This window comes from Microtus pennsylvanicus, chromosome 7, assembly GCF_037038515.1.
Source record: "Microtus pennsylvanicus isolate mMicPen1 chromosome 7, mMicPen1.hap1, whole genome shotgun sequence".
NCBI lineage: Eukaryota > Metazoa > Chordata > Mammalia > Rodentia > Cricetidae > Microtus > Microtus pennsylvanicus.
Window position 1 is genome coordinate 86406620 of NC_134585.1, and position 26030 is coordinate 86432649.

Here is a 26030-nt window from a genome sequence, read left to right on the forward strand (position 1 = left end):
AGACCGTGATGTGGCACGAGAAGAGAGCGAGTGCAGGGAGCGGACGGCTGCTATGGGGTGAATCTGGGAAACTCTCAGGCATGTATCAGGGACAGCCCTTGGGTCCTCTTCCCCCTGCCACGGGCTGCGGGAGGCTGGCCTTTCCTGCACCCGGCTGAGGCTGCTCGAGAGCTGCGGTTCGCCGCTTCATGTGAGTGTCACGAGAGGGTCTAGGGTCGATTGGAAGCGATCCAGAGTTCTTCCTTTTCTCACCAGGAAAAGAGAACCTGGCCATCCAAGTCTTTGTAGGAAGCGTGGTCACACCCCCACCCCCGTGCCACGAGGAAACAGGAAAAGCTTAGCCCTTTTTAATTCACCTAAGTTTTGGAAATGAATACTTGGCCGAGGGAAAGCATGCAGGGGGTGGATTCATAAAGTAAAGCTTGTTTACTTTAAGTGAGTGTGTAAAGGATTTCCAGTGTTTGTACATGGGGAGGGATTCAAGAGAGAAAGGTATTGAATCAGCAGATGTTAGAAACGCCAGCTATCACTATACTCGGGCCACCGTTTTAGTTACTAGGTAAAGATCCGTAAGCAAAGTAGAAAAAAAAAAAACAACAAAAAGGACAAAATTCCCAGTAATTTTTTTTCTCAGCGTACGTTTTATTGTTGAAGTACAGCCCTGAAAGTACGATGTTAATATTTGTTTATTTATGGGTAGGCGTACACGCCCGATTGAGTTTCTGTGCAAAACTTGTATGCAAGTGACCATGAAGGCTAAAAAGCATCAGATCCCCTGGGACCAGCCAGTCGATGTGAGTGCTAGGAACCAAACCTGGGTTCCATGCAACAGCAGTCAGCGCTTTTAACTGCTGAGCGCTCTTTCCAGCCCCCATACCATATTTTAGATTATAAATTCCGATCGCGGGCTGGAGAGATGGCTCAGAGGTTGGGAGCGCCGACTGCTCTTCCAGAGGTCCTGAGTTCAATTCCCAGCAACCACATGGTGGCTCACAGCATCTGTAATGAGATCTGGTGCCCTCTTCTGGGCAGCAGGCATACAGACAGACAGAACAGTGTATACATAATAAATAAATAAATCTTTAAAAAAAATAAATTCTGATCACTAAGAGTATTAACAGTAAAGAAAGGTATATATTATTTGGCACTGTAATGTGGCCAAAGGAGAAGGTTCTCAAGGAAAAGATGGCTTTCTAGGAAGGATGTGACATAAATGTACTTAACTGCACAGGTAACTGTCAGCAGGTGCTGTCAGTCAGAAGGCCCAGTCATGCCAAAGACCATGAAACAAAAACTTAGCAAAATATCAGGGAAGCCTGGGGGCTCAGAATTGAGAGAAGGAATTAAAGATGGAGACAGTATGCGAGTGATCAGGCTGATCGTGGGGATGAGTGGGAGTGAACGCCACTGTAAGGATTTCAGTATCCATGTAATGTTATCCAACTTGTTTTGAAGAGGGTTACTTGGTAGACTGAGGACAGAAGTGAGAAAGGAAATCTTTTGTTTTTCCTCAAAGGAAACCTAATAGACACTACAGGTACTAAGATGTGTCCAGTCATATTCTTGGGGTACTCAATGAACATGCACAAGGAAACCATGTATTGCAGTTTATTTTCATTAAGTAGACTTTGGGAAAATTTTTAAGTAAATCGTGTAAGTTTCAGAATGATGAACATAAGTAATATTGTGGTTTTGCCTTTTGATACTTGAATGACTTGAGACATGCCAGGTGATTTATCCAAGTCTGTAAAATGAAGATGGTATCTTACAGGGGAAAGATTGAATGTCAAAGGAGATGGTGTCTTCCATTAAAGTAATATCTTTTCTTACCAGTGTTCTTGAATTAGAGGTGGAGATAGCATGGTTGAGAAGATTAGTTATTTTAAAACCGAGTTGAATCTGGGTATGGTTGTGCACTCCTTATGATCCCTGCACTCAAAAGGGAGAGGCAGGCAGATCTCTGTGAGTTCGAGGCCACTCTTGTCTACAAAGTGAGGTCCTGGGCAGCCAGAGTTGTTATTACAGAAAAGCCAATTCTTAAAAAACAAAACACAAAAGTAGTTACAAAAAGAAACCTCTGAGCATTATCAATTGTGCAGTAAAAGAAAATCACAGAAAACCTGGCCACGTTTTTTGTTTTGTTTCTTTTTAATGTACATTTTACTGGGAAAAGGGGGTTTGGATTAATTAGCCAAAACATTATAAAATATTTGGCTTATCCTTTCATAGTAATCAATCTTATAGCCACCTTCTCACCTCATTGTCATCATTTAAATATCTATGGCTTCCTCATCAGTAAAGAGGAAATAGGCTCTCTGGTAAGGGGACAAAAATAAATAAGAACTTTCATAGAAAACAGCTTTAGGGCTTCGGTGGGCTTTAGCAAAGCTTGGTTTAAAAAATTACCTGTAGGACTAATGCTGGTTGCTGCACTATAGTTTGAATTTTCACATTTTATTTAATTGTAATATATATCTAAATTCTCACTTTTGATACATTGTGTTAAGTACCAGTGGGGATTTTAAAGTGGTACCATGTTCTTGGCAGAGCCCAGTAACTTGACAATTAGACTTAAGCAATGGGGGGGAATGTTCGCAAGGTAAGATTAGGGCTGAAGAGAAGAAAAGAAAAAACACTGCTATGGTTCTATGATTACTATTAATTTTGAAATGTGTTTACATATTTTTAATTGAAGTGTATTTTAAAATTATTGTCATTTTAAGATCACAGTAGAGTGCCAGCTGTTGACAAAGTTTTCATTGTGTTATTTGCAAATAATTCACCATAAATGTTAATGTTGATATTAGTTCTGTTGTGTGTCATGTTGTTATATAGCTATTAAGTATAATTTCTATTTTATGTATACTTTTAGTGATTATGATTTAGAGTTAAAATGAAGCTACTGTGTATTCAGTAATACAGGAAAACAAAGTAGTAATCTAAAACAAGAGTCTAGGGCTAAATTCAAAGTTTTTCAGTAAGTATATATCAATACATATAAGACTTATCAAAATGACTTACAGACTGTGGTCCATCCGTGGCTGCCTACCAGTGGAAGGTCCAAGAATCTAGTCGTCGTTCAGTTCGTGAGGGTGCATGGCTCAGCTAGTATTAAATATGCAACAGAATTCCCGAGAAATAGGCTCTGATGCCCGTGACAGAGTGGATTTGCCAAGGAATGGAGTGAAAGTGATCAGGCAAAGAGAGCAAGCTTCCTTCTCCCGTGTCCTTTTTGAACAATACATGCACACATAGGAATTTATGGAGAGACAAACAGGGCAATATATCAAATATATTCTTGCACTTTACAGATGAAAATAAAAACCTGTGTATTCATAAATGATCCATGTACTTAGCCAGCAAGCACTAACTATTCCCCAAGTGTCACATGTTATTCCTGTTATCATCTGTGAGAAACGTTGTGCATACTAACATATTAAAAGCTATAAACACAGTAAGGAGACTTTTTAAAAAAGACTTAATTGTATGTCTGTGTGCGCATGTGCGTGCATGCGTATGTACCTACATGTGTGTATATGCACCATTATGTTCATGCCTGGAGCCTGCAGAGGCCAGAGGAAGGGGTTTAGAAGCTCTGGAACTAGAGTTACAGGTGGTGAGTTTCCAAGTAGCTGGGAATTAAACATGGTTTCCATGCAATAATAATAATAATAAAATAAAATAGAGGTGATCTTACACTGCCCCAAGGAGACTTGATATTTTATACTTTGTCTGTGGTAAAAATCATTATAGAATAATTAACATAAAATAGTACAATGAGCACTGCATTGAACAGTAGAGAGTTTAAGCTTCCAGTGTTGTTAAACTGGCACATCTCCCTAAATGTAATTACATTTATCTTGCGCTCTTCTGTCCACTGTGTTTTCCTCTTTTGTTTGAAAGCTTGGTGACTGCTCATTTTCTCTCTACTGTAAACCTAGCATGAGACAAAATGGGGAGGGGGGGATTGTAAGTAAGGTTGAGACAATGAGCATGGATGCAAATTACTTTTAGGGACCTGGCAGCCAGCAAATGGTAAATAACTGTGTGAAAGTTTGCATATTCCTTGCTTAAAGATTTTGGCCTTCAGTCTTTTTATTATTTATTTATTTTTCTCATTTTACATACCAATCCCAGTTCCCACTTCCTCCGCTCCTCCTGTTACCTCCACTTTCCTCCCCCATCCACTCCTCAGAGAGGGTAAGACTTCCCATGGGGAGTCAAAGAAGTCTACCATATTGCTTTAAGGCAGGATCAAGGCCCTCCCCACTATATCTAGGCTGAGCAAAGTATCCCTTCAAAGAGAATGGGTTCCAAAAAGCCAGTACAAGCAGTAGGGATAAATCCTGGTCTCACTGCCAGTGGCTCCACAGTCTGCCCCAGCCATACAACTGTCACCCACATTCAGAGGGCCTAGTTTGTTCCTTTGCTGGTTCCCTCACTGTCAGGCCAGAGTTAGTGAGCTCCCATTAGCTCAGGTAGACTGTTTCAGTGAGTAGCCCCATCATGGTCTTGACCTCTTTGCTCATATTCTCACTCCTCCCACTCGTCTTCTGGACTTTGGGAGCTCAGCCCAGTGCTTTGCTGTGGATCTCTGTCTCTGTTTCCATCAGTTGCTGGATAAAGGTTCTGTGGTGGCATTTAAAGTAGCCATCAATCTAAGTACAGGACAAAGCCAATGCAGGCACCGTGTCTGCTATTAAGTTCTTAGCTAGGGTCATCCTCGTGGATTCCTAGGAACTTCTCTAGTGCCAGGTTTCTTGCTAGCCCTATAATGACTCCCTCAATCAAAATATCTCTTTTCTTGTTCTTCGTCTCTGTCCTTCCCCCATTTCGTCCATCCTGTTCCCTCATATTAACCCTGGGTGATAGGGGTAACCATAAACTGCCTGGTGATGATTTGTAATCCCCAGAAAATATCTATTCCAAACTCTGAACAACAGTGTTCAGGCAACAGGTGAAGAAAAGGCCCCGTGGAGAGCAAGAAAGCAGGTGAGAGGATCCTGCTATAAACTAACAAAGTGAACATGGAGAAGTTGGTCACACGGTCACATGGCCTGTTAAGTGTGTTTTTCACTTAAGGTTGGTTGACTGGAACCACCTTTCGTATGCATTGTATTTTTTCCTCAGTGCTGCATATTGCTAGGAAACACTAACAAAAACTTAGATATCTGTTGCTGTGACAAAACACACACCAAAAGCAACTTGGGCAAGGAACAATTTTATTTTTGCTAACCCTTTCAGGTCACAGTGAAGTCAGCAGAAACTCCAGGCAGGAACCTGAAGCAGATGCGTGGAGGGATAGTGCTTCAGGCTAGCTTTCTTAAATAACTCAGACCACCTGCCCAGGGAGAGCACCACTTGCTCCTTTACAAGTTCAGACCACAGTCTATTCTGTTTGATTCTGCCTAGTTTCCTTTCTCCAGTAGTTTGCTCAGTAAGTTCAGATCTTTTGAGTTTCCTCAGTCATATGGCAATTCCTATAAAATAAGTATATTCTTTCCTTCTACAGTATATTTATGACTTTCATTTTTCATTTAGGATTTTCTGCCGATTCTGGACAAAGATGGCAACCAGTGATGCTGTTCTGAAGAGGCTCGAGCAGAAGGGTGCAGAGGCAGACCAGATCATTGAATATCTCAAGCAGCAGGTTGCCCTTCTCAAGGAGAAGGCGGGTAAGACCATTTTAATAGTCTACGGAAATATCTAAATTCTAATAATGACAGTTAAATGTTTACTATGGAAATTATAACTTGATAATTTTAATTATGGCTTTTAGATTCCTTTGAGTATAAAATATTAAAAATGTTTTAGGATTATGATAAATTAGAATTGGTATATACTAAAAGACCTAGTTTGCTTTCTGTTATGATAAAGCACCAAAAGTGTGTTGAAGAGGAAAGAATTTATTTCAACTTGAAGCTTAGAGTCTGTCATGAAGGGAAGTTAAGGCAGGAACCAAAGAAGAGGCCATGGAGGAACACTGTTTACTAACTTGCTTTCTATGACTTGCTTAAATTGCTTTCTTACACAACCAGGACCACCTCCCCAGGGAAGGCACCACCCCAGGTCAGGCTCTCCTGTGTTAATCATCAGTTAAGAAAATGCCCTACTATGTGCCCACAGTCTAGTCTGAGAAGACTTTTCTCAGTTGTCGTTTATTTTTTAAAAATGAACTAACCATGGCAGTAAATAAATAATTAGAGAAAATAATATGGTATTTTGGGACAGAGAAGAGTCTGTTGTTTAAAATTAGTTGCTATGTTATTAGTGGTTAATGATTATAATTGGGGGAAATATAATGAAATCAGATATTAATAATTACTTTGAAATTTTATGGGTCAAGATGTGTTTTTCATAGTCTTTGTTCTTTGACGTTTTTGAGAAATTGCTGTAGTGTGTATAAAACTTCTACCAAATTTCTTTCTTAAGGATTTGATTTGATTGATTTCAGTATGTATTTCTCAATAACCATTATTGTTGGTACTATAATTGAAATTCCAAAATGTTATGCTGTCAGAAATTTAAATAAGTGCTTTTTCTCCTTTAAAAAACGTCTTACAAAAACGTTGTAAGGATTGTAAAACCTTGTTTAATCCTTTCTTCCTTATGTTTCCTGGTATTTCCCTGGTAGTTCTTAATAATCTTTCCATTAGTAAGGAGAGGCGGAAGATGATCTGTGAAATAGTAAATATTGTAAATAGCATTTTCTTCATGGCCGTCTTAGTGCTCTATTGCTGTGAGAAGACACCATGATGATGGCAACTCTTATAAAGGAAAACATTTAATTGGTGCTAGCCTACAGCTCAAAGGTTTATTTCCTTTTCATCATGGTGAGGAGCTTGCAGGCAAATGTGGTGCTGGAAAAGGAATCGAGAGTTCTATATCCTGATCACAAAGACAGCAGAAAGAGACTGTCTCTCTGGGTTTAACTTGAGCTTAAGAGACTTCAAAGCCCACCCCCACAGTGACATACTTCCTCCAGTAAAGCCTTATCTCCTAATAGTGCCACTCCCTGTAAACCAAGCATTATGGGGACCTTTCCTTTTTAAACCACCGCATTCCAATCCCTGGTCCCATAGGTTTGTGTCCATAGCACTATGCAGAAAAGCATTCAGCCCAACTTTAAAAGTCCCCATAGTCTATAGTGATCTCAGACATGCTTACAAGTCCTAAATCCAAAATCTCTTCTGAGATCCATGCAATCTCTTAACTGTAATCCCTTGTAAAAACAAAATGCAAATCACCTACTTCCAACATACAGTGGCACAGAAAATTGCCTTTCCATAAAGCAGCATAGTGAGAAAGTACTGAACCAAAATAAGACTAAAAACAGCTGGGAAAACTCCAAACTCTGCATCTCCATGTCTAATCTCAAAATGCTCTAGCGGTCTCCAACTACTTTCAATTTTGTTGACTGTAACATACCTCTCTTGTGCTAGTTCCACTCCTTGTTAGCTGCTTTCCTGGGCAGGCATCCCTCGGCTCTGGCATCTCCAACCTTTTGTGGTCTCTAGGGCAAGCCAGGTTTCACCTTCACAATTTTATACACAGTCTCTCTGGCCCTCCACACAGGGATACTCCGGTCACATGCCTGGACTCAGCAGCTTTTCTTAGTCATGGAAGATGAATCCATAACCCCTTCCTTCCCTTGACTCTAAAGCCAGAACCTCTTGGCTTTAACAGCCAAGTTCTGCTTCTTCCTAGGAGTGGAACATGGTGCCCTCATTCAACTACATTTTCAGTAACTTCTGTTTTCTGTGCTTTCCTTCATTGCCTAAATTTGGCAATTCTGCAGCTTGCTCTGTAGACCAGGCTGGCCTTGAAGTTAGAGATTCTCCAGCCTCCTGAGTACTTGGATTAAAGGTGTCCACCACCACACCTTGCTCTAAATTTTTTTAATTCCTTTTCACAAGTGAGGTCTTGCCCTGAAGTTACCACTTCCTTTATTCCATTTAATACCTGACTTTTTAATGTTTATCTCCTTGAATATAAGACAACTCCATTTTCTTGGTTCCCTTTTTCTCCTCAGTCTGTACGTATTTTGTATTTTTACTTGCTCAGATGCTCCTTTTCATTATAAATCTTCATGAGAGTGAATACTAGTAACCTAACCGCAAGACAGTCTGTGTGAGGCTATTTTGAGATTTTTATTTGACAATACGATTAATCCAAAACTCTTTACTTCAGTATCAGGCAGACATTGAGGACAAGGACAAAAGCAGCCACTTTTTTCCCCCCAGAATATCAGACCAGTTTCTAGGCCACATACTAAAATTCTTCTGAAACGTCACGAGCCAGGTCTCCATGGTTTAAATTACCCCTAATTTAAAAATGTAAGTCATAGCAACCTTATATATAAAAAATAATTTCTAAGTAATAGTAATAATGTATATTTCAATGAACAATACTACAGCATTACATCAAGTACTAGCAGAAGTGACAAGTCATATGCTAAATGACTCATGCATATTATTTCCAGCATGGTGTTGACTAATTCCAGACGTATGTTTAGTCTGTATTCATCTCATGCCAAATGTAGGTTTTGTTTTTGTATTTGATTTACTATAAGAATAAATATGGGCTAGGGTGTGACTTGGTGGGAGCCGGTATAATACATGTTTGGGGCCTTTGGTTTGATCCCAGCATAGAAGAAGAAAACGATGAATGAATGAGTCTTTACACAGGCCCTCAATGAAGACAGTGCAAGCTACATTTTGTGGTACTTGAGTCTTAAATTTCAAATATAATAAAAATGCTTTAAAATACCTTACGTTTGTATGTGTAATAGCTCTAAGGTCCAGGCTAAAATAACTATTTACCTGGTTTACACTCAGTAAGGAAGATACTCCTTTGGATCTCTGGACTCTACGTCATACACACACACACACACACACACACACACACACACACACACACACACGGGTAACTTTTTCTGTTCCACTCTTTATTTTATAGATTTATTTTCTCTCAAATTGACTGTGGATCAGATGTATGCATGGGGGAGAAAGTATACACTAAATGTATAGATTGATTTCCTTGTTTTTTAATCTACAAATTACTATTTACAGCATTTATGTCCTCAGAGATTTGTTTTGGTTGGAGTCTTACACCCAATGTTCCAGTGACTAGTGAGATATTGTTGATATTAAAATAGTAAACTGTCATAAAGCAACTGGCCAAATACTAGTTTCTATTGTTATAACAGCTACAATTGTATTTACTCTTTCCAAATAATATTCAAATAAAACATTTGAAAATAGTTTTTAAGTGAATTTTCTTGATTCTAGTTTTGCAGGCAACTTTGAGAGAAGAAAAGAAACTTCGAGTTGAAAATGCTAAACTGAAGAAAGAAATAGAAGAGCTAAAGCAGGAGCTGATTCAGGCGGAGATTCAGAATGGGGGTGAGGATGACAACGCTAGGGTGCTCAGTCTACCACGAGCGTGTGATTTCATCTTCCTACCTTAATTCCCTATAGGAAGAAATGACGTAGACTGCGGAAAGGCAGTTGGTCTCCTCTGAGGTCATAGAAGATGGTAAAGCTGGTATTCAAAGCTTACGCGTCTCAGTTTTGTGCTGTGTACTAGAACTTGACCAGCATTGTTTCTGCTGTTTGATACCTCCTGAAAAATAGCCATAGTAATTAATTTACAGTTACTAAACTTTTTCAGGCGCGTTTGTGTCAAGTGACAAACTTTTTCTATACTCAGATCTTCTGTCAGCAGGTGTGCTCACATCTTCAACCCCAGGAGTAAGGAGGCTAGGGAAGGATGATTGCTATAAATTTGAGGCCAGCCTGGGCTGCCTCGGCTTCAGCTAAACACTATCTCAAAAAGTAAAAGAAAAAATTGTTTTCAAAATAACTTTATTTTATAAACTAAGACAATAAAACTTAGAGATGAGAGTCACTTGCCTAAAAAAAAATCAAAGAACTTTTCAAACCATCAAATAATGATCAGTTTGATTAAAAATTGTATATAAAGTTACAATTTTATTGGCCCATTTGAAAAGCTCATTCCATTTTCTTTGTGTGTGTGTTAGAGTTGGGGGGCACGGACAGTGGGTGCTCTATGTATACATATTTGCGTGTATGGGGCACAGCTTTTCACATGCATGTGGAGGCCTGAGGTTATGTTGGGAATTACCTTTGATAGCTTTCTCATTTATTCTTTGAGCAGGATATCTCATCAAACTGAGAACTTGCTGATGTGGCTAGTCTCACTAAGTAGCTTGCTCTAGTGAGCTCCTGTCTCTGCCTCCCCAGTCTGGAGTTACAGGCTGTCCACCATGCACCAGCATTTGGCATTTATGTGGGTTCTGAGAATCTGAACTCCAGTCCTCATACTTGTGTGGAAGACATGTTAATGACTAAGCCCTTTCACCAGCCCGGTGATGCCTTTCTCTATTGCTGGCTTTATTTGATATGCTATCAGCATGATATTTTGAATGCCGTGTGAATTCTTCCCTTAACGAAATAAAATAAGGGGAAATTAGTGACATGTACGATCTGTCTTAGGTAGGGCTTCTGTTGCTGTAAAGAGACACCATTACCATGGCAACTCTTATAAAGGAAAACACTTACTTGGCTAGCTTATAGTGCAGAGGTTTAGTTCATTATCATCATGACAAGATAGAAGGAGCTGAGAGTCTACATCTTGATCCACAAGCAGCAGAAGTGACTGTTTACCATGCTGGGCCATATAAGACCTCAAAGCGGGTCACTATCTTGATACATGGTGTTGCAGAGGCCAGAAGATGTGTGATGCATAGTGCTAAAGTTATGGGCAGTAGTGAGTTGTCTGGCATGGGAGCCAGGTACAGAGCTCCAATCTTCTGAAAGCAACTAGTGCTCTTAACTGTGGAGCAATCTCTCTAACCCTCTTTATAAACAGTTGTGTTTTTTAACATAGAAGTGTTTAGACAGGCAATGCTGCGTCTCTATTCCCTGTCAGTGGGCCAGATTGTTAACTTCTTGATGGCTCAGATTTATCATTCATAATATAGTACAGTGACATGGAATAAAGTAGAATCTAGGAAGTTTAGGAGAATCGCTGGAGCTTTGAATAGTTTTCAACCCATAGTATGTCCATGATAAATGTTAGATACTAATGTTACCTGCACTCTTCTTGAGTTACTAATGAGTAAATGGAAACAAAAAAAAATGGTGTCCTTAGTAATTGTTAAAATATACTTAATTTTTGATGCCATTTCTATAGCTTCAGATAATGGATACTTGATGTCCATATGTATTAGATTTTTCTCTTAAAAAGGATTCGCATTTGTGATTTGCAAACCTATTGTTCTACCTTGTTTATGAGCATAGCATGAGTGACCCTGTTCATTTTCTCTGTCAGTGAAACAAATTCCAGTCCCATCTGACACTCAGCAGCAAGCTAAACCTGCAGTTTCTGCAACTGTGGTACAGTCTACCTCGGTATCAACCACCTCTTCTAGTGTAAAAGAACAGACCAAAGGAGGGGGAGGAGAAGAAAAGAAGGTAAAAGAGAAGGCTGAAAAGAAAGGTACTTTTCATTATTAATCTTGTTGACCTTTGATTGTTTTATCAGGCAATATTAATATTTATGGTGATAATAAAGGTATTGAAAAGAAAGTCCAAAGTTTTAGGAGCTAAGATAAAATTAAAAGCAGTCTGTCGTTAGAATATAGAAATTGAATCCCGAGGAATATGTGAATGTTGACAACTTTGACAGCATAAAATGAGTTATGTTTTGTAGAGGGATCAGCATAAATAAAAGCATCAAAGATAAGATGTAAGACTAAACTTGGATGTATATTTGGAGCTTTGTTCCAAAGAAGTCAGATGTTAAAGTTGGCTAATAGCCATTTGGGAGAAGCAGACAGTGACATCTAGTCGGCAGAACATCTGAACTGAGGTGTGGATGTTAAGGAACTGATAAAATAGCACGGCAAAGAAGTCTCAGAGTCTACTAGGCAGCCACACTGGTTCCCTTCCTTCAGTCTTCAGATCTATTTAACCAGCAAATTCTGTACTTCCTGTCCCCAAGTATTTCTAAGCTTCAACTGTACTCTTGACTTGTAAGATGCCACATTTGTTCAAGTTCTTAAGGTTCCTTCTTTCACCTTTACCCTGCTATTGAAGCAACTTTTCTAGTAAACATTTGTATTAATTCATTAGATTTGTTTGTAAATCTGCTTTTATAGTCTATTCTTATATTTGCCTCCCATTATTCTTGCACTCATTTGGCAGTTTTTTGGAAAATACAAAATGCTAAGGGCTTTATGAATTGACATAAAGCATTTTAGCATCCAATACTTTTCAGATCCTTGTGTAAATATCAGACTTTATTAGAAGTGTATTGGGCCTGCGAAAGCACAGAGACATAACAACGAAGAGTCACCACAATAGGGACCTGGAACGTGAGAACACTAAACACAGTCCAGGGAACGGACTTGCTCGTGCGTAAGCTCAGTTGCTTCAGGTGGGATGTCATTGGATTGGCAGAAACTCATCGGACAGGAACACAAGAATGTGTAGTAAATGGATGCAAGATTATAAACTCAGGTGGAGAGGGAAAGCACGTGGCAGGTGTAGCTTTAGTGCTATCCAATTTGGCCCAAAAATGCATACTTGGGAACAGACCTGACACGTCCAATGACTGTCATTCAGGTATACGCGCCAACAGCAGAAGCAGAAGAGTATGTCATCAGTAGTTTCTACACAGATCTGCAGAACGAGGTCAGCAGGGACATACGAATGACATATTAATTGTTAGGGTGACTTCAGTGCAAAAGTGGGATCTGGATAAAGAATGGATTATAGTGCCCTGGGAATGTATGGATTCGGACAAAGGAACAGTAGAGGGGAACAACTGTGTGACGTCTGCTATGCGAATAATTTGTACATATCCAACACAAAATTCATGCAGGTCAAATTTCCTGACAAATGTACATACAGCCAAATTGACAACTTTCTGGCCAGCAGGAAACTTACCTAGCGTCTAAAACAGTTGATCGTTTCCTAGTCCTGACTTAGGATCAGATCACCAACTTGTTAAAGGCCAACATTCAGCTGAAACAGGAGAGGCACACCAGGCAAGGTGAACTGGAAGATGGATCACAAACAACCGATGAACCCAGCTGTACAGAGAGAGTTGTTATACAGTAGTACCCTTTATGCACAGGTTGGCACCGTAAGAGATTAACAGTGATGATGATGATGGTAAAATGGATCAAATAATAGGCTAATTTATCTTTTTTTTTTAGAAATATTGTATTTAGAGAAATAGCTAAGGTTATGTAGGTTTTATAACTTGAGTATACTTTGTGATAGAAGTGATTTTTTTTTTGTTGTTCCTGAACTCATCAGCACTGGTACCAGAGGCTTCTCCTGGTGTTACTTGTTTTTCTTATGTCTGATGCTTACACAGTCTCAATCCTTAGGAGAGAAAAAGGAGAAGAAACAGCAGTCAGCAGCAGCAAATACTGACTCGAAGCCAATAGACGTTTCTCGTCTGGATCTTCGCATTGGTTGTATTGTTACTGCCAAAAAGCATCCAGATGCAGACTCGCTGTATGTAGAAGAAGTAGATGTGGGAGAAGCAGCCCCAAGGACCGTCGTCAGTGGACTGGTGAATCATGTTCCTCTGGAGCAGGTGATCTGTCCCCCTAAAGTGACTACTGCTTACATACGTCATCTTAAGTGATTTATTCATATGTGTTGCTGTAAATGATTAATACGTGAATTTCAGGATGATTATAGTTGGGAGTGAGAGCAATGGCTCTGGTTGGGAGCACTTACTGCTCTTAGAGAGGACCAGAGTTGGCTTTCCAGGACCCACGTAGCAGCTCACAATCTGTAACTCCATTTCCAGGCTCTTCTGTACCCTCTCTAGACATTTACTCTGAACAAGTACATTCATCATGAACATACATGCATCCAACAAAACACTCATAAAAATAAATATAAAAAAAAGAAAAAGAAGAAAAAAAATAAATATGAAAAAGATGGATTTTTAAGGTGAATTTCAAAAAAAAGGTATATGAAATTACCTCGGACTTAGGCCTGAAAGATAAATTCAGCAGGACAGAAAGTACACATCATTTATTTTCCTCTTGTGTGTTCTGTGTTAATGTATGCGAGGGCAGTGTTGTGTGTGCCTTAGAATGAGTGTGGAGGTCAGAGGACAGTTGTGGCTGTGAGCCCTTGCCTTCCACCATTCTCCCCATCCCCTCAACCCTAAACCAACCACTAAAAGATGTCCCTAACCCTGAGGGCACACTCTGTTGGGAGCGGGGACGTTGTCCTCTAAAATTGCTTCTAGCTGACATGGGGGCGACGTTCTTCTTAGGGGCTCCTGTGAAAGCAAATGATGGTAAAATTTCCAAATTAACCTTTGACCTAAGAAAATTATAACTAGTCTCTGAGCATTTTGAGAAGGTCCGGCCAGAGTGTTGTCAAAAATGTGCACCATTTGAAATTGTCTTGTGCAGTTGGTACCAAAAAACAGGTCTAATTTTAGCGCTTAAAAAAATATTCATAACGTCATAAAACCCAGATTGAGTTGATGTTGTGGGGCCCCATCTTCATCCTGGAAACTTTAAAGATTACTGTAGGGAAAGTTGTTGTTTGTTATTGGAAATTTAAACATTAACAACAAGGACATATACGGACATATAAAGAAAGACACAGATATGAGGAAAAGCAAAGAAAGTTTATCAAGTATATAATTATTCTTATTCTGTCCCATTTCATGGCTCCTGACCTGAGACAGAAACTCTGAGATATCTCTTATCAACAGGCTTGGGATTGAAGAGGGACTGAGCCATAGTCCAACTCCAAAACCAGCTCCTAACACAGGAGTCTTGTGTGCCTTTTGTTTTAATTAAGCCTGTAGAGGATGGGCATAATTGGGAGAAAGTTAAAGACGTTTTGACTCTGGAAGATGGACAGAATTTCTTTTTAGCGCTATAGCAGATTATGGAAGTAGCCCCAGTTGTGCACTGTGATGTGTTATTGAGCTGTTAGTTTCTTTTTAAGAATGGCCTGGGGATGCTGCTGAGATGGGGAGCACCAGCCAAGTGTGTATATATCTAGGTTCAGTCTCCAGAACTAAAAAAAAAAAAGAGGAAGAGAAACCTTGTCTAGTATTGGAAATGGCTGAATGTGTAGAGAAAAAAAGTTAATATAAGTTAGTTCATTTACTTTAGTTGTAATGCTGACCTAAATAATATGCATACTTGTAATCTGATCCTGTGGCAACTCCTGACTCCATGCTTTTTGACCTGTTTTTTCACGGAAATGGAGGATCAACTTTATACATTTCCCATTGGTTGTAACTGAAGTTCTACATCAGGCTGGTTCACTCGGTTATTTATTCTTTAAATTAATATTTAATTAAAAAATTTCCACTGGGCTGGACAAATGGCCAGATGGGCTAGACAGATGATTAGGAACATTGGCTGTTTTTACAGAGGCCCCGGGTTTGGTTCCCAGTGCCCCTATGGAGACTCATGACCATCTTTAACTCCAGTTCAAGAGATTTGATACCCTCCTCTGGTATCCACAGACACCAGACACAGAACTGTTTGCAAGCAAAATACCTATATACATTGGGAAAAAAAACAAAATTTCTGTATATATTTGGAAAAAAAAGATTTCTACTGTTGTATGCATGCCCTGCCAATTTGAGGGATTTTCTGTAGTAATATGGGCGGCGGCAGGGCTGCGTCCCCCAAACACCCCAGCCGCCTGCCCGGCCCGGCTAGCTCAGTCGGTAGAGCATGAGACTCTTAATCTCAGGGTCGTGGGTTCGAGCCCCACGTTGGGCGCCATTTGTAGTAATATGGGGCGGCGGCTGGGCTGCGTCCCCAACACCCAGCCGCCTGCCCCGGCCCGGCTAGCTTATGCCCCGAAATAATTACACAGACACTGTATTCATTTAAACACTGCTTGGCCCTTAGCTCTATCTAGCCTCTTCTAGGCTAACTCCCGCACCTGGACTAGCCCATTTCTTATCATCTGTTTGGCACCAGTCTTACCGGGAAGATTCTAGCCTAAGTCCATCCTGGGTCGGAGCTTCATAGCGTGCGTCTTCCCTGGAGCAGGTAGCATGGCGTCTCTCTTGCGTCTGCTCCGGAGAGCAGAGCTGTGGAGTCTGACCTCACTTCCTCTTCCTCCCGGCATTCTGTTCTGTTTACTCCACCCACCTAAGGGTGGGCCTATCCAATGGGCCTAGCAGTTTCTTTATTGCTTAACCAATGAAATCAACAGACTGATATATGACACTCCCACATCACTTCTGCCCAGGAGCCGGGAGCATGGCGGACGTCTGCTCCTGAGAAGAGCGCTGTGGAGTCTGAGCTCACTTCCTCTTCCTCCCGGCATTCTGTTCTGTTTACTCCACCCACCTAAGGGTGGGCCTATCCAATGGGCCTAGCAGTTTCTTTATTGCTTAACCAATGAAATCAACAGACTGATATATGACACTCCCACATCAATTTTCTTTTCATGTTTATGCAAGATATCAGTCTTCATTTTTTTATACATGACTTCATAGTTAAAAAATATTTTAACTACACAAAGACAAAGTTACATCCACAAAGATAACAAATTTAATAAGTAGAGTGTCAGTGTGCCTGAAGTATCCTAAACATGATTATTTTAAATCTCTACATATCTTTAGTCATCTCTTTTGTTCTGCACAGATGCAAAATCGGATGGTGGTTTTACTTTGTAATCTGAAGCCTGCAAAAATGCGGGGAGTACTATCTCAAGCAATGGTAATGTGTGCTAGTTCACCAGAGAAAGTGGAAATTCTGGCACCTCCCAATGGGTCTGTTCCTGGAGACAGAATTACTTTTGATGCTTTCCCTGGTAAGTATCAATAATTATTTAAATAGATTGGGAATAAGTTTATAAAGTGATGTTTATAAAGTTGGAGGTTAAAACTTGTCCTATGTGTGTATCAGAAGGATTTTCAGGAAGTTTGCTTACGATAGCACCGTGAGTATAACATAACCATCTTGCTGTCCATAAAATCACACTTTACATGAGATGCTACAAAGATTCTATACCTACAGAATAATAATAGGACATGGATGTGAATCAAGTTAATGTGCTCTAAAATCACTTAAACTACACAAAGACTAGTGATGGAAAGTAAAGTTCCATTTAAATTGTTTTCTTTAGTATAAATGTTCCTGAGAAAGCTGTAGTGTAATAATACTGGAAAAGTAGAAAGGATTTCTTGTCTTGTTTTAGTACATTTTGAGATAGTGTCTTATGGGGTCCCCTTTGTAATTGAATGTTTCTCTCTGGCCCACCAGTTCCCAATACCCAGCAGCCACATCCCAAATTACCACATAGAGTCTTATATTAATTATAAATGTTCAGCCAATAGCTCCAACTGATTACTAACTAGCACTTATAGTTTAAAGTTAATCCATATTCTTTATTTATGCTTTGCCATGTGGCGGTACCTTTATTAGCATGGCATGTTCATCTCCTGCTTCCTCTGTGTCTGGCTGAGGATTCCTTTTTCCGCCCTGCTCCTTCCCATCATCCTTAGTTTAGTTGCCCTACCACTACTTCCTGCTAGGCTACTGGCTAGTCAGCATTTTATTAAAGCAACTCAAATGGCAAATCTTTACAGTGTACAGAGGATAAATCCACAGAACCTTTTTTCCTCACAGTCCATTGGCCATCCGTCCACAAGGTCAAAGGGATAGAATTGGTGACAGAGAACTTTATTGGACCTGTGATCACGGCAGAAATGGCCTTCCAGGAGTAGCTTTAGCTTTATTCCAGAGTTGGGGGGAAATAGAGGGTGAGTCAGAGGCTGGGGTGTCACCTAATATGCATAAGGTGGCCCTATGAAAATAACTAGAGCATGCCGTGTGGACAGCAGGGAGGAGTGCTTGCAGGGAACTGTGTCGGGTCATCCTTGAGATAAGTCAGGCATCCAGGCCTAGAGACATCCTCCAGATGAGGCTAGGTTGAGAAAGCCCCCACTGGGAAGGAGTCCTCTATATTGTCCATTGCAGAAAAAGCTACCAGGCCATGGTAGACTGCAACCTCTGACCAGCAGGGCCTATCGTCTATAAGCCAAGTCATCCCCCTGCCTTCTCATCCCAAGTGTTGGAGGAATTGCAGGCATGAACCATTATGCTTAGCTTAAGAAATAGATCTTTGAAGCAGAAGAAGGAGTACCTGCCAGGTGTAGAAAATATTTATAAAAGCAAGAGGCAAGTCAGCAAATCTTATCTCAATAGGGGTGGTCTAGAGGAGAAAGCTACCCTGGCTGTTTTCTGTACACACTATCAATATCCATACTTGGGAAACCACCCCGTCCCTACCCCTAAGAAGGTTTTGCAGTTCATCTGAGCCTTTTCTGGGGAAGACTTTGGTGCTCCGTGTTACTGGGGCATTGGGGTCCTTGACATGTCTGTGCCCATGTGAACAGACATATTCACCCAGGACCTTGTTTACTGAAAGCTTCCTCTACAAATCCTCTACTCAAGGATTTGTCTTGAGCATATGAGAAACCATGATGACCTATGCTTTATGAATTTTTTTTGAGAAAATTCCATTCTAGATGTTTGAGGAAACATTGTTTTAAATTCTGAGAGCATAATTGTCACCCCCTTCAGTCCCACAATATTGGAACACTCCTAAAAATCACCTACTTTGGAGTAAGCTGTCATATTATATATTTATATATATATATATATATATATATATATATATATATGTTTAGGAGTTAAATAAATTTGAATAAAACATCAAAATAATTTTTTTCTTTTAAGATTTAGAATTCATTAAGAAAAACATAAATAATCCTTATTGACCTTTCCATATTAACAGTATCCTTATTTATTATTTGACATTTAAGAATTAAACTGGATGGGATATGGTATGTGGTATAATCCCAGGACTTGGAAGCCACACCGTGAATTTGAAGCCAACCTAGGCTAAGGACTAGAAGAGGAAAAGAAAGAAAGAAAATTATTAAGGCTTATTTTATTTTACTTCTTGACATTATGGAGTCAAATAATTAAAAGCAGAAGAAATGTACTTTAACCCTCCTTTTTACAAATTTGAAAACTGGGGACCAGTAAAATGTAGTGGCTAATTTATGAATGCTGATGGCTCTCTTGTTACCATGGTAACTTTTTTTCATCCTTATCTCGGAGTTACCAGGTGCATCATTTCAGCTTTCAAATCCGTTTTTGTCATCTATCTGTTACTGAGATTCTCACTGACCTAGGATTTGGAGTGCTAACAGCCCAGCTGGATTTCTTGCTTTCACCATGTTCTCTGGATCTCTGTGTTGATTTAGCTGCATGCTTCATGTTACTCAGCCTGGTATTTTTTGCCCAATTCTCTCTTTGTTCATGAGGCACTTGAATGTTCTAGAAAAGTTCATATTTATGAAGAGAAAACTAAACTTTAATGGTTTTATCACTTAGAATATGCTTAATCAGACTGAGCACTATCAAATAGCTGAGCAGACTTGGTCTGAGAACTCACCTTACATATGCTTCCATACCAATTACTGCTTCACTAGCAGTAAATCTGATAAGTAACCACTTTGGGAGCAGAAGTTGGTAACTTTTCCAACACATTCAAGGTCAATCAGGATTATTTATTATTTGAACACTTAGGAATTAAGCTGGATGGGATATGGCATGCCATGTGATCCCAGGTCTTGGAAGGCAGACCATGAATTTGAGGCCAGCCTAGGCTAAGGACAAGAATGCCTGCCAAATGTAAAAAACTATAAAAACAGGAGACTATTGAGATGACTTCTCATCTCAGTAGGAATGGTCCTAGGGGAGCAGCCTTCATGCCATAAACATCCTGGAGGAGAAAGCCTCTGGATATTTTCTGCACACACTGTCATATCCATACTTAGAAAACACCCCATCCCCTATCACAAAGCTAGAAACTCCCACAGAAATTAGAGGATGCCAAATAATATGTGTAGTAACAACTAAAACTCTTCCCTTCTACCCAACACTCATTAAAATCTAATTGAGGACAGCTATAAATTTTAGTATTTAGATATACTAATTGGTCCCTGAGGCCCCATGTAGAAATAATTTTAAGTCAGTTTTGTAACCAGGAGACAAAGGTCATGATAGGTTTGCTTTGGTTTTAGATTGGCTTGGATTTTTACTTTTCTGAGACTGCACTATTCATGGCCTAATAACAAATGGAAATTTACTCCAAGGTCATGCTTATAAACATTAGTAATGAGCCTTTGCAGTAAAAATAATACTCACAAAGCATACATTTAACTTTCAGAATTATTTATTTTCAAAAATCAGTTATCTGTGCTCAATTACTCTTCTCTAAAATCCATTTGACTCCAGCTTCCTTTGCTTCTAATCTTCCAGTATTGCTAGGGTTAAGGAGATTCCCCCACTCTCCGTGGAACACCGTGGTTGTTTTGCAGGCTCCTTCTTAACTCACTCGGCTCCATACACCATACTCTCTTAGTCCTCTTTCTCTACTGGCGGCTCTTCTATCCATTGCTAGCTGTTCTACTCTGAATTCTCACAGAGTACCTCAGACAAACATGCTATTGTCTAGGCATCATTCCATTTATAGAGTACAGATGGAAGATATTCAGTGGATTCTGTCAACTATTGCTCTAGTTTTGGAGTGGTTGATGAACATTGCCTTTAACTTAAAATCACTAGCTACATTAGCCCCCACAGAGAGAGAGTCAGCCTGTCTTTAGAAGCTTTGAAGTCAGTGTTGATTTAGCTATGAAAGCAGTAAATGACTTAATTCTGATGTAATATTTGACCTACACTGAAAATCTGCTCATGAGTACAACATTAACTGGACCTCCTAGAGTGCCTGCTGTGACTTATGCATCAGTTTTTGTAGTTTCATCTTAAAGTGGACACTGGTGTGTAAATTCGGGCCACTGCTTGATGAACACATTGTCATGTTGGCAATATCTTGATGAACACATTGTCATGTTGGCAATATCTTGATGAACACCTTGTCATGTTGGCAATATCTTGGTGGAGGGGCGAATCTCAGCCAGCACAGAAGCTTTGCTAAATAGTCAAAAAATGTCCTCCATTTTGTTATTTGCATACATATGAAATATGTGGGGAAGGAGGGAAGGAGAGAAGGAGTAGAAACTGTTAACAGTAGTAAGATAGCCTGCTTCCCTGTCGGTAAAAAGTTATTTGATCTGCTACTTGTCTTTAAACTGAGACCAGAGGTACTCCACTTCTTATCTGTCTCTGTTGGTTAAGATGTACACATTATCACTTATTGCAAATAGAGGGATTAGGAGGCATTAGGAGTGATGTCCACTTATTCCAGGGCAGTTTGTTTCCTTTGTAAGCCACAGCATGACATATCAGGAGGCCGGGTGCTGTTCCAGGGGTAATAGGCTCTGATGTCATAGCCTGCCTATGCCTACTGCTGGTGTGACTGCACCTTCTCTCTCCTTCAGTTTCTCCCTGTGTTGTGTATTGGAGTCAAGATTGTTGTATGTATTTCAGGCAATAACCTGTGTTCCTAGCATTTAGAAAGTACTCCCCCCGTATTCTTACTGCTCCTCAGAAACTGCCCCTGCCAGCTGTAAAAGTCTAATCCATCTGAATGGGCTCCTTTCTTCCCAGACCTTCTTTACATGACTAAATGAATAGCTTACAATTTTCTTTGATTTGGGACTGGAGATTTAGCCTAAATGAAACATACTTGCCTAACAGTCTTAAAACCTTGAATCCCCAGGGTATCTGAGTTTTCTGGGTGTTGCTTATGTAACTTGCTGGTTTTTCTCTGAACAGGAGAGCCTGACAAGGAGCTGAACCCTAAGAAGAAGATCTGGGAGCAGATCCAGCCTGACCTGCACACCAATGCTGAGTGTGTGGCCACATACAAAGGGGCTCCCTTTGAGGTGAAGGGAAAGGGCGTTTGCAGGGCCCAAACCATGGCCAATAGTGGAATTAAATAAGTGCTCTGTTACTGAAAGACATTGAGAAACCTTGATAACAATAAAGAGGAGTATATTTGTCACTTACACATATAATATGAGTTGCTCTTTTTGTGGACTTTTTTATTTTCAAATCTTGCTTTAAGTTTGTTTTCTCAATATTTTGTCATAGCAACAGAAAACTGATTAGCAGAAACTTGGTACCCAGAACTAGGGTCATTGCTATGATTGTGTCTGACCATGTGGTTTGAAGCCTTTGGAACTGGTTTGTCCGAGAGTTTGAAAGATGTGATTATGTCACTTAGAGAAAGCCTAAAATGAAAAAGGAAGAAAAGAAAGTTGCTCCTATTGGGACCTTAGAAGACCATAATCAGAATGCAAGCAGTAAAGACTGCTAGCCTGGTTTCAGACAGGAGCAGGAACTTTGGAGAAGGACTAGAGGCTATTCCTGTTATATCAGACAAAGAATTTGTTTCCATTATGTTCAGGCCCTGAGATTTTGTGTGAAGCTGAGTTTAACGGTGAGAGACTAATGTGAAGAAATGTTCAGGTCAACATAGCATTCTGGATGAGGCCTGGGGATAGTTGGCTGGGTTTGCCTAGGTTTATAGCAAAAATCATAAATAGAGCTCAGGTGCTAAAAGTAGAAGGATTTTAATATTTTCAGGTTGAACAGAAAAGAAAGTTGGTGCCATGAAAGATGTGGTTACTGAAGAGATTCAAGCTATTGAAAGATGCTGAGAAATAGGAAAGGTTCCTTGAGGGCATCTCTGAAGCTACTTGGAGGTCACCCTTTGCAGGTGGGAGGATGTCAAACATTAAACCTTTTTGAGAATAGAGCCTCTAGGAGCTTTCCTCTACAGAACCACCTAGGCCAGTACTTCTCAACCTGTGGATCTCGACCCCTTTGAGTCAAATATCAGATATCCTGCATATCAGAGTTTTATGTTATGATTCTTAACGATAGCAAAATTATAGCTATGCAGTAGCCTTGAAATAATTTTATGGTTGGGTGTCACCACATGAGGGACTTTATTAAAGGGCTGCAGCATTAGGAAGGTTGAAAACCACTGACCTAAGCAGTTGTTATCCTCAGAATTTCTTTTATCCTGTTGAGCTATCAAAGTACTTTGAGTCCATTGCAACCATGCAAGAGGTCCCATTGTCCCTTTGATGCTAGTTTTGTACTCATGCAGAATGCAAGGGTGGTAGGACCACAGAAGCCTTGCAGTGGTGGTTGCAAAAGGATGTGAAAAGAGGTACTATGTAGCAGGGCCATGTTCTCACAGTGCGCATCCCTTAGAGGTCAGTGAAGTGAAATATGTGGTGGAGACCCCAGGATGTTAGAGGTGACAATTGTGGAATGTCCACTGAGGAGTCATGGCAGCAGCTTGAGAGCAACTCTGTTGGCTGCAGCTGGAGAAGCTGCACAAGCACAGTGGCGTTTACACCTATCCTGTGCACCCTAGAGGAACAAACGTGAGCCCTGTCTCCCTCGGGAATTAAGAAGTCCATATGAGATTTGCCTTTCAAATACGCCGGGTTTAGTCACACAAACACGCCTTATTGCGCTGTTACAAAGCTTACAGTAGTCTCCTGTAAACAGACTTGGCACCAACTGGAGATGTGTAGGGCCCACAGGTCTACCCCTCCTCCCAGGGTTCATATTGAGGAGAGCTTGCAGTTTCTGGCAAAACATTTGTTCCTGTACCCACTCTGTCCACCCTGGTGGTTAGCTACAGGGGAGTTGTTTGCTCCATCTTGAGCCTGGTAATTTCTCTTCTGCCTGGGGTAGGGGTGGGGATTTCCACTGTGCAGCAATTAGGTATATATAGCTTTCTCTAAGCTTGAATAAACGACATTCTGCGTTCTCTCTTCATGAATGACCCACGTCTCTTGTGTTCTTTAATCTCCAGATCCTTGCCCCACTCACGAACTGTCCATAGCGCAGGCACTACAGGGACAGACAGGTAATCTTGCAGGCTTCCGTTGGGAACCCTCCCTCACTGGTGAGGCCTGTGTTTGCTGTGGCAGGATGGAAGGATGGCACGGACATGTGGGCATGTGTGAATTTAGCAGCTGTCTAAAAGGTGGAGGGAGCCAGAGTCACACAGTGACCAGTCTCTGTAGTCCCATTGCTGACAGTATCAGCGCAGAGGCCACTCATAAGTTGCAGTTTTTGTGTCATTAAGCCTTAGCTTTGTGAGCAACGCTCGTGGCTTAAGAATTTTTGTCACTGCAATTGGAAGTTGGCTCATGTGTGCAGTTTCTGTTATTTTCATGCTTTTTGAAAGAGCCTGATCCTCATTTGCAATGGAGGACCTGGAGGAAGGAAGAGGCTAAGACCATTGAGCAACAGAGTAGAGTTAGAGGTATGCAAATCTCCCAAGATCAACTTTTTGGAGAAGGAGATTATGCTAATATAGGAAGACAATCCATATATGACGGCCACATCCTGGCTTAATGCCATGAAGCAGCTTTGAATGCTTGGGACAGAATTGAAGAAGTGGGAAATAAAGTTGAGTCATTTGGAAGTTCTTGCTCACACTACTGCAATGGCATTTCAGTTGTATTTTAATAAATAAAGACTGCCTGAAGTTCTGAGACTAAAACAGTCCTACTGGGTCAGCTTTACAGACCAGGTTATGGTAACACTCAACTTTAATCCCCGTATCCACAATGACATGCACCTTTAATCCCAGTAGCCACACTAGTTGCCATAGAAATCGGGTGGTAGTGATGCATGCCTTTAATCCCAGTTCTAGAAAGGAATATAAGATGGGGGGAGACAGCTCTCAGGCACAGTCTCATTCTGAGATTTCAGGAGACAGGATCGCTATTTCAGACAGAGGTTGAAGAGCCAGTGGCTGGCTGTTTTGCTTTTCGGTTCTTCAGGTTGAACCCCAACTTCTGACCCTGAGCTTTAATTAATTGTGCTTCACACTTCCTGGTTATTTAGTTACTATTATGTCCTTCTTGGGTCTCTGAGGGAATTTAAGACTAGATAGTTATAATTTTCCTTGTTTACCAGATGCAGAAAATAAACTCATTAAAGAAGTGTAAAGTGTACAAGGTTGAGAGACACCAAAAGATAGTTTTGCATGGTAATGCTGATAGAAAGTAAACTATGTACAAGACTTTGAACTCACCAAGATAGGATGGAGAGTGGAATATTTTCTCTGGATTTGTCAAATGCAAATGGATTAAACAGTGTTGATGTATTTTTTGCCTGTGTATATTATATATAGATACTATATATAGTTTTTCTTAAATTAGTTATAGCCTTTTTAAATTTTAGACATCTGCCTCTTTCTCCCGAGTTCCAGGATTAAAAGTCTGTGCCACCACTCCGTGGCCTGTATGGCTGCCCTGTGTGACTGTTTTATTTTCTGTTCTTCAGACATGCTTGTTTTATTAGAACCCAAATAATAACCACTGTAAGTCAGTCTTAGGATGCAGTCAATCTGAGGATGGAGTCTGAGCATGCAGTCTGAGGATTAGTAGAGACAGGATTGCCCCTTCAGTCTGAGGATTCGGTAGAGGTAAAAGGTCTCTGGTGGCTGGCTGCACCGTTTCTCTGACCTCTCAGCTCTCACCCCCTAATATCTAACTCCTGGTTTTTATTATAAGACCAATTAGAATTCATGCTACAGGTAGGTCTTGATGTTTCAAAAGCCCATGCCAGACCCAGTGTCTCTCCTCCTATTACCAGCAGACCAGTAGGTAAAGCTCTCAGCTACTGCTCCAGAACTATACCAGTCATCTTTAATGGTCATGGGCTAACCCTCTGAATCTGAATTTGTAAGCCAGCCCTACGTTAAATGCCTTCCTTTCTAAGTTGCCTTAGTCATGGGATCTCTTCATATCGATAGAACAGTGATTAAGACAGAAGTTGGCACCTGGAGTTGCACTTCACTGTGACAGGCCTGACCATACTGCTGTTTGGAGGACTTTAGGACTTTGAACTAGAAAAGCCACTGAAAGCTTTAAGTGGGACTTAATGGATCATCCTTTGGGTAAACAAGTCCAGCTCAAAAAGTTTCAAAGGGGAGCAATATTAATATTACCATCTGGGCTACAGACCA

The 26030-nt window shown here is 40.4% G+C and overlaps 1 protein-coding gene across 1 annotated transcript; it reads left to right on the forward strand.

Moving 5' to 3' along the window:
- Positions 1-46: 46 nt before the first annotated feature.
- Positions 47-22032, forward strand: Aimp1 (aminoacyl tRNA synthetase complex interacting multifunctional protein 1). Its single transcript, XM_075981314.1, has 7 exons — positions 47-190; positions 5542-5675; positions 9291-9404; positions 11356-11523; positions 13424-13635; positions 16688-16856; positions 21800-22032. Coding segments are annotated over exons 1-7 (966 nt in total). The 5' UTR covers positions 47-188; the 3' UTR covers positions 21967-22032.
- Positions 22033-26030: the final 3998 nt, after the last annotated feature.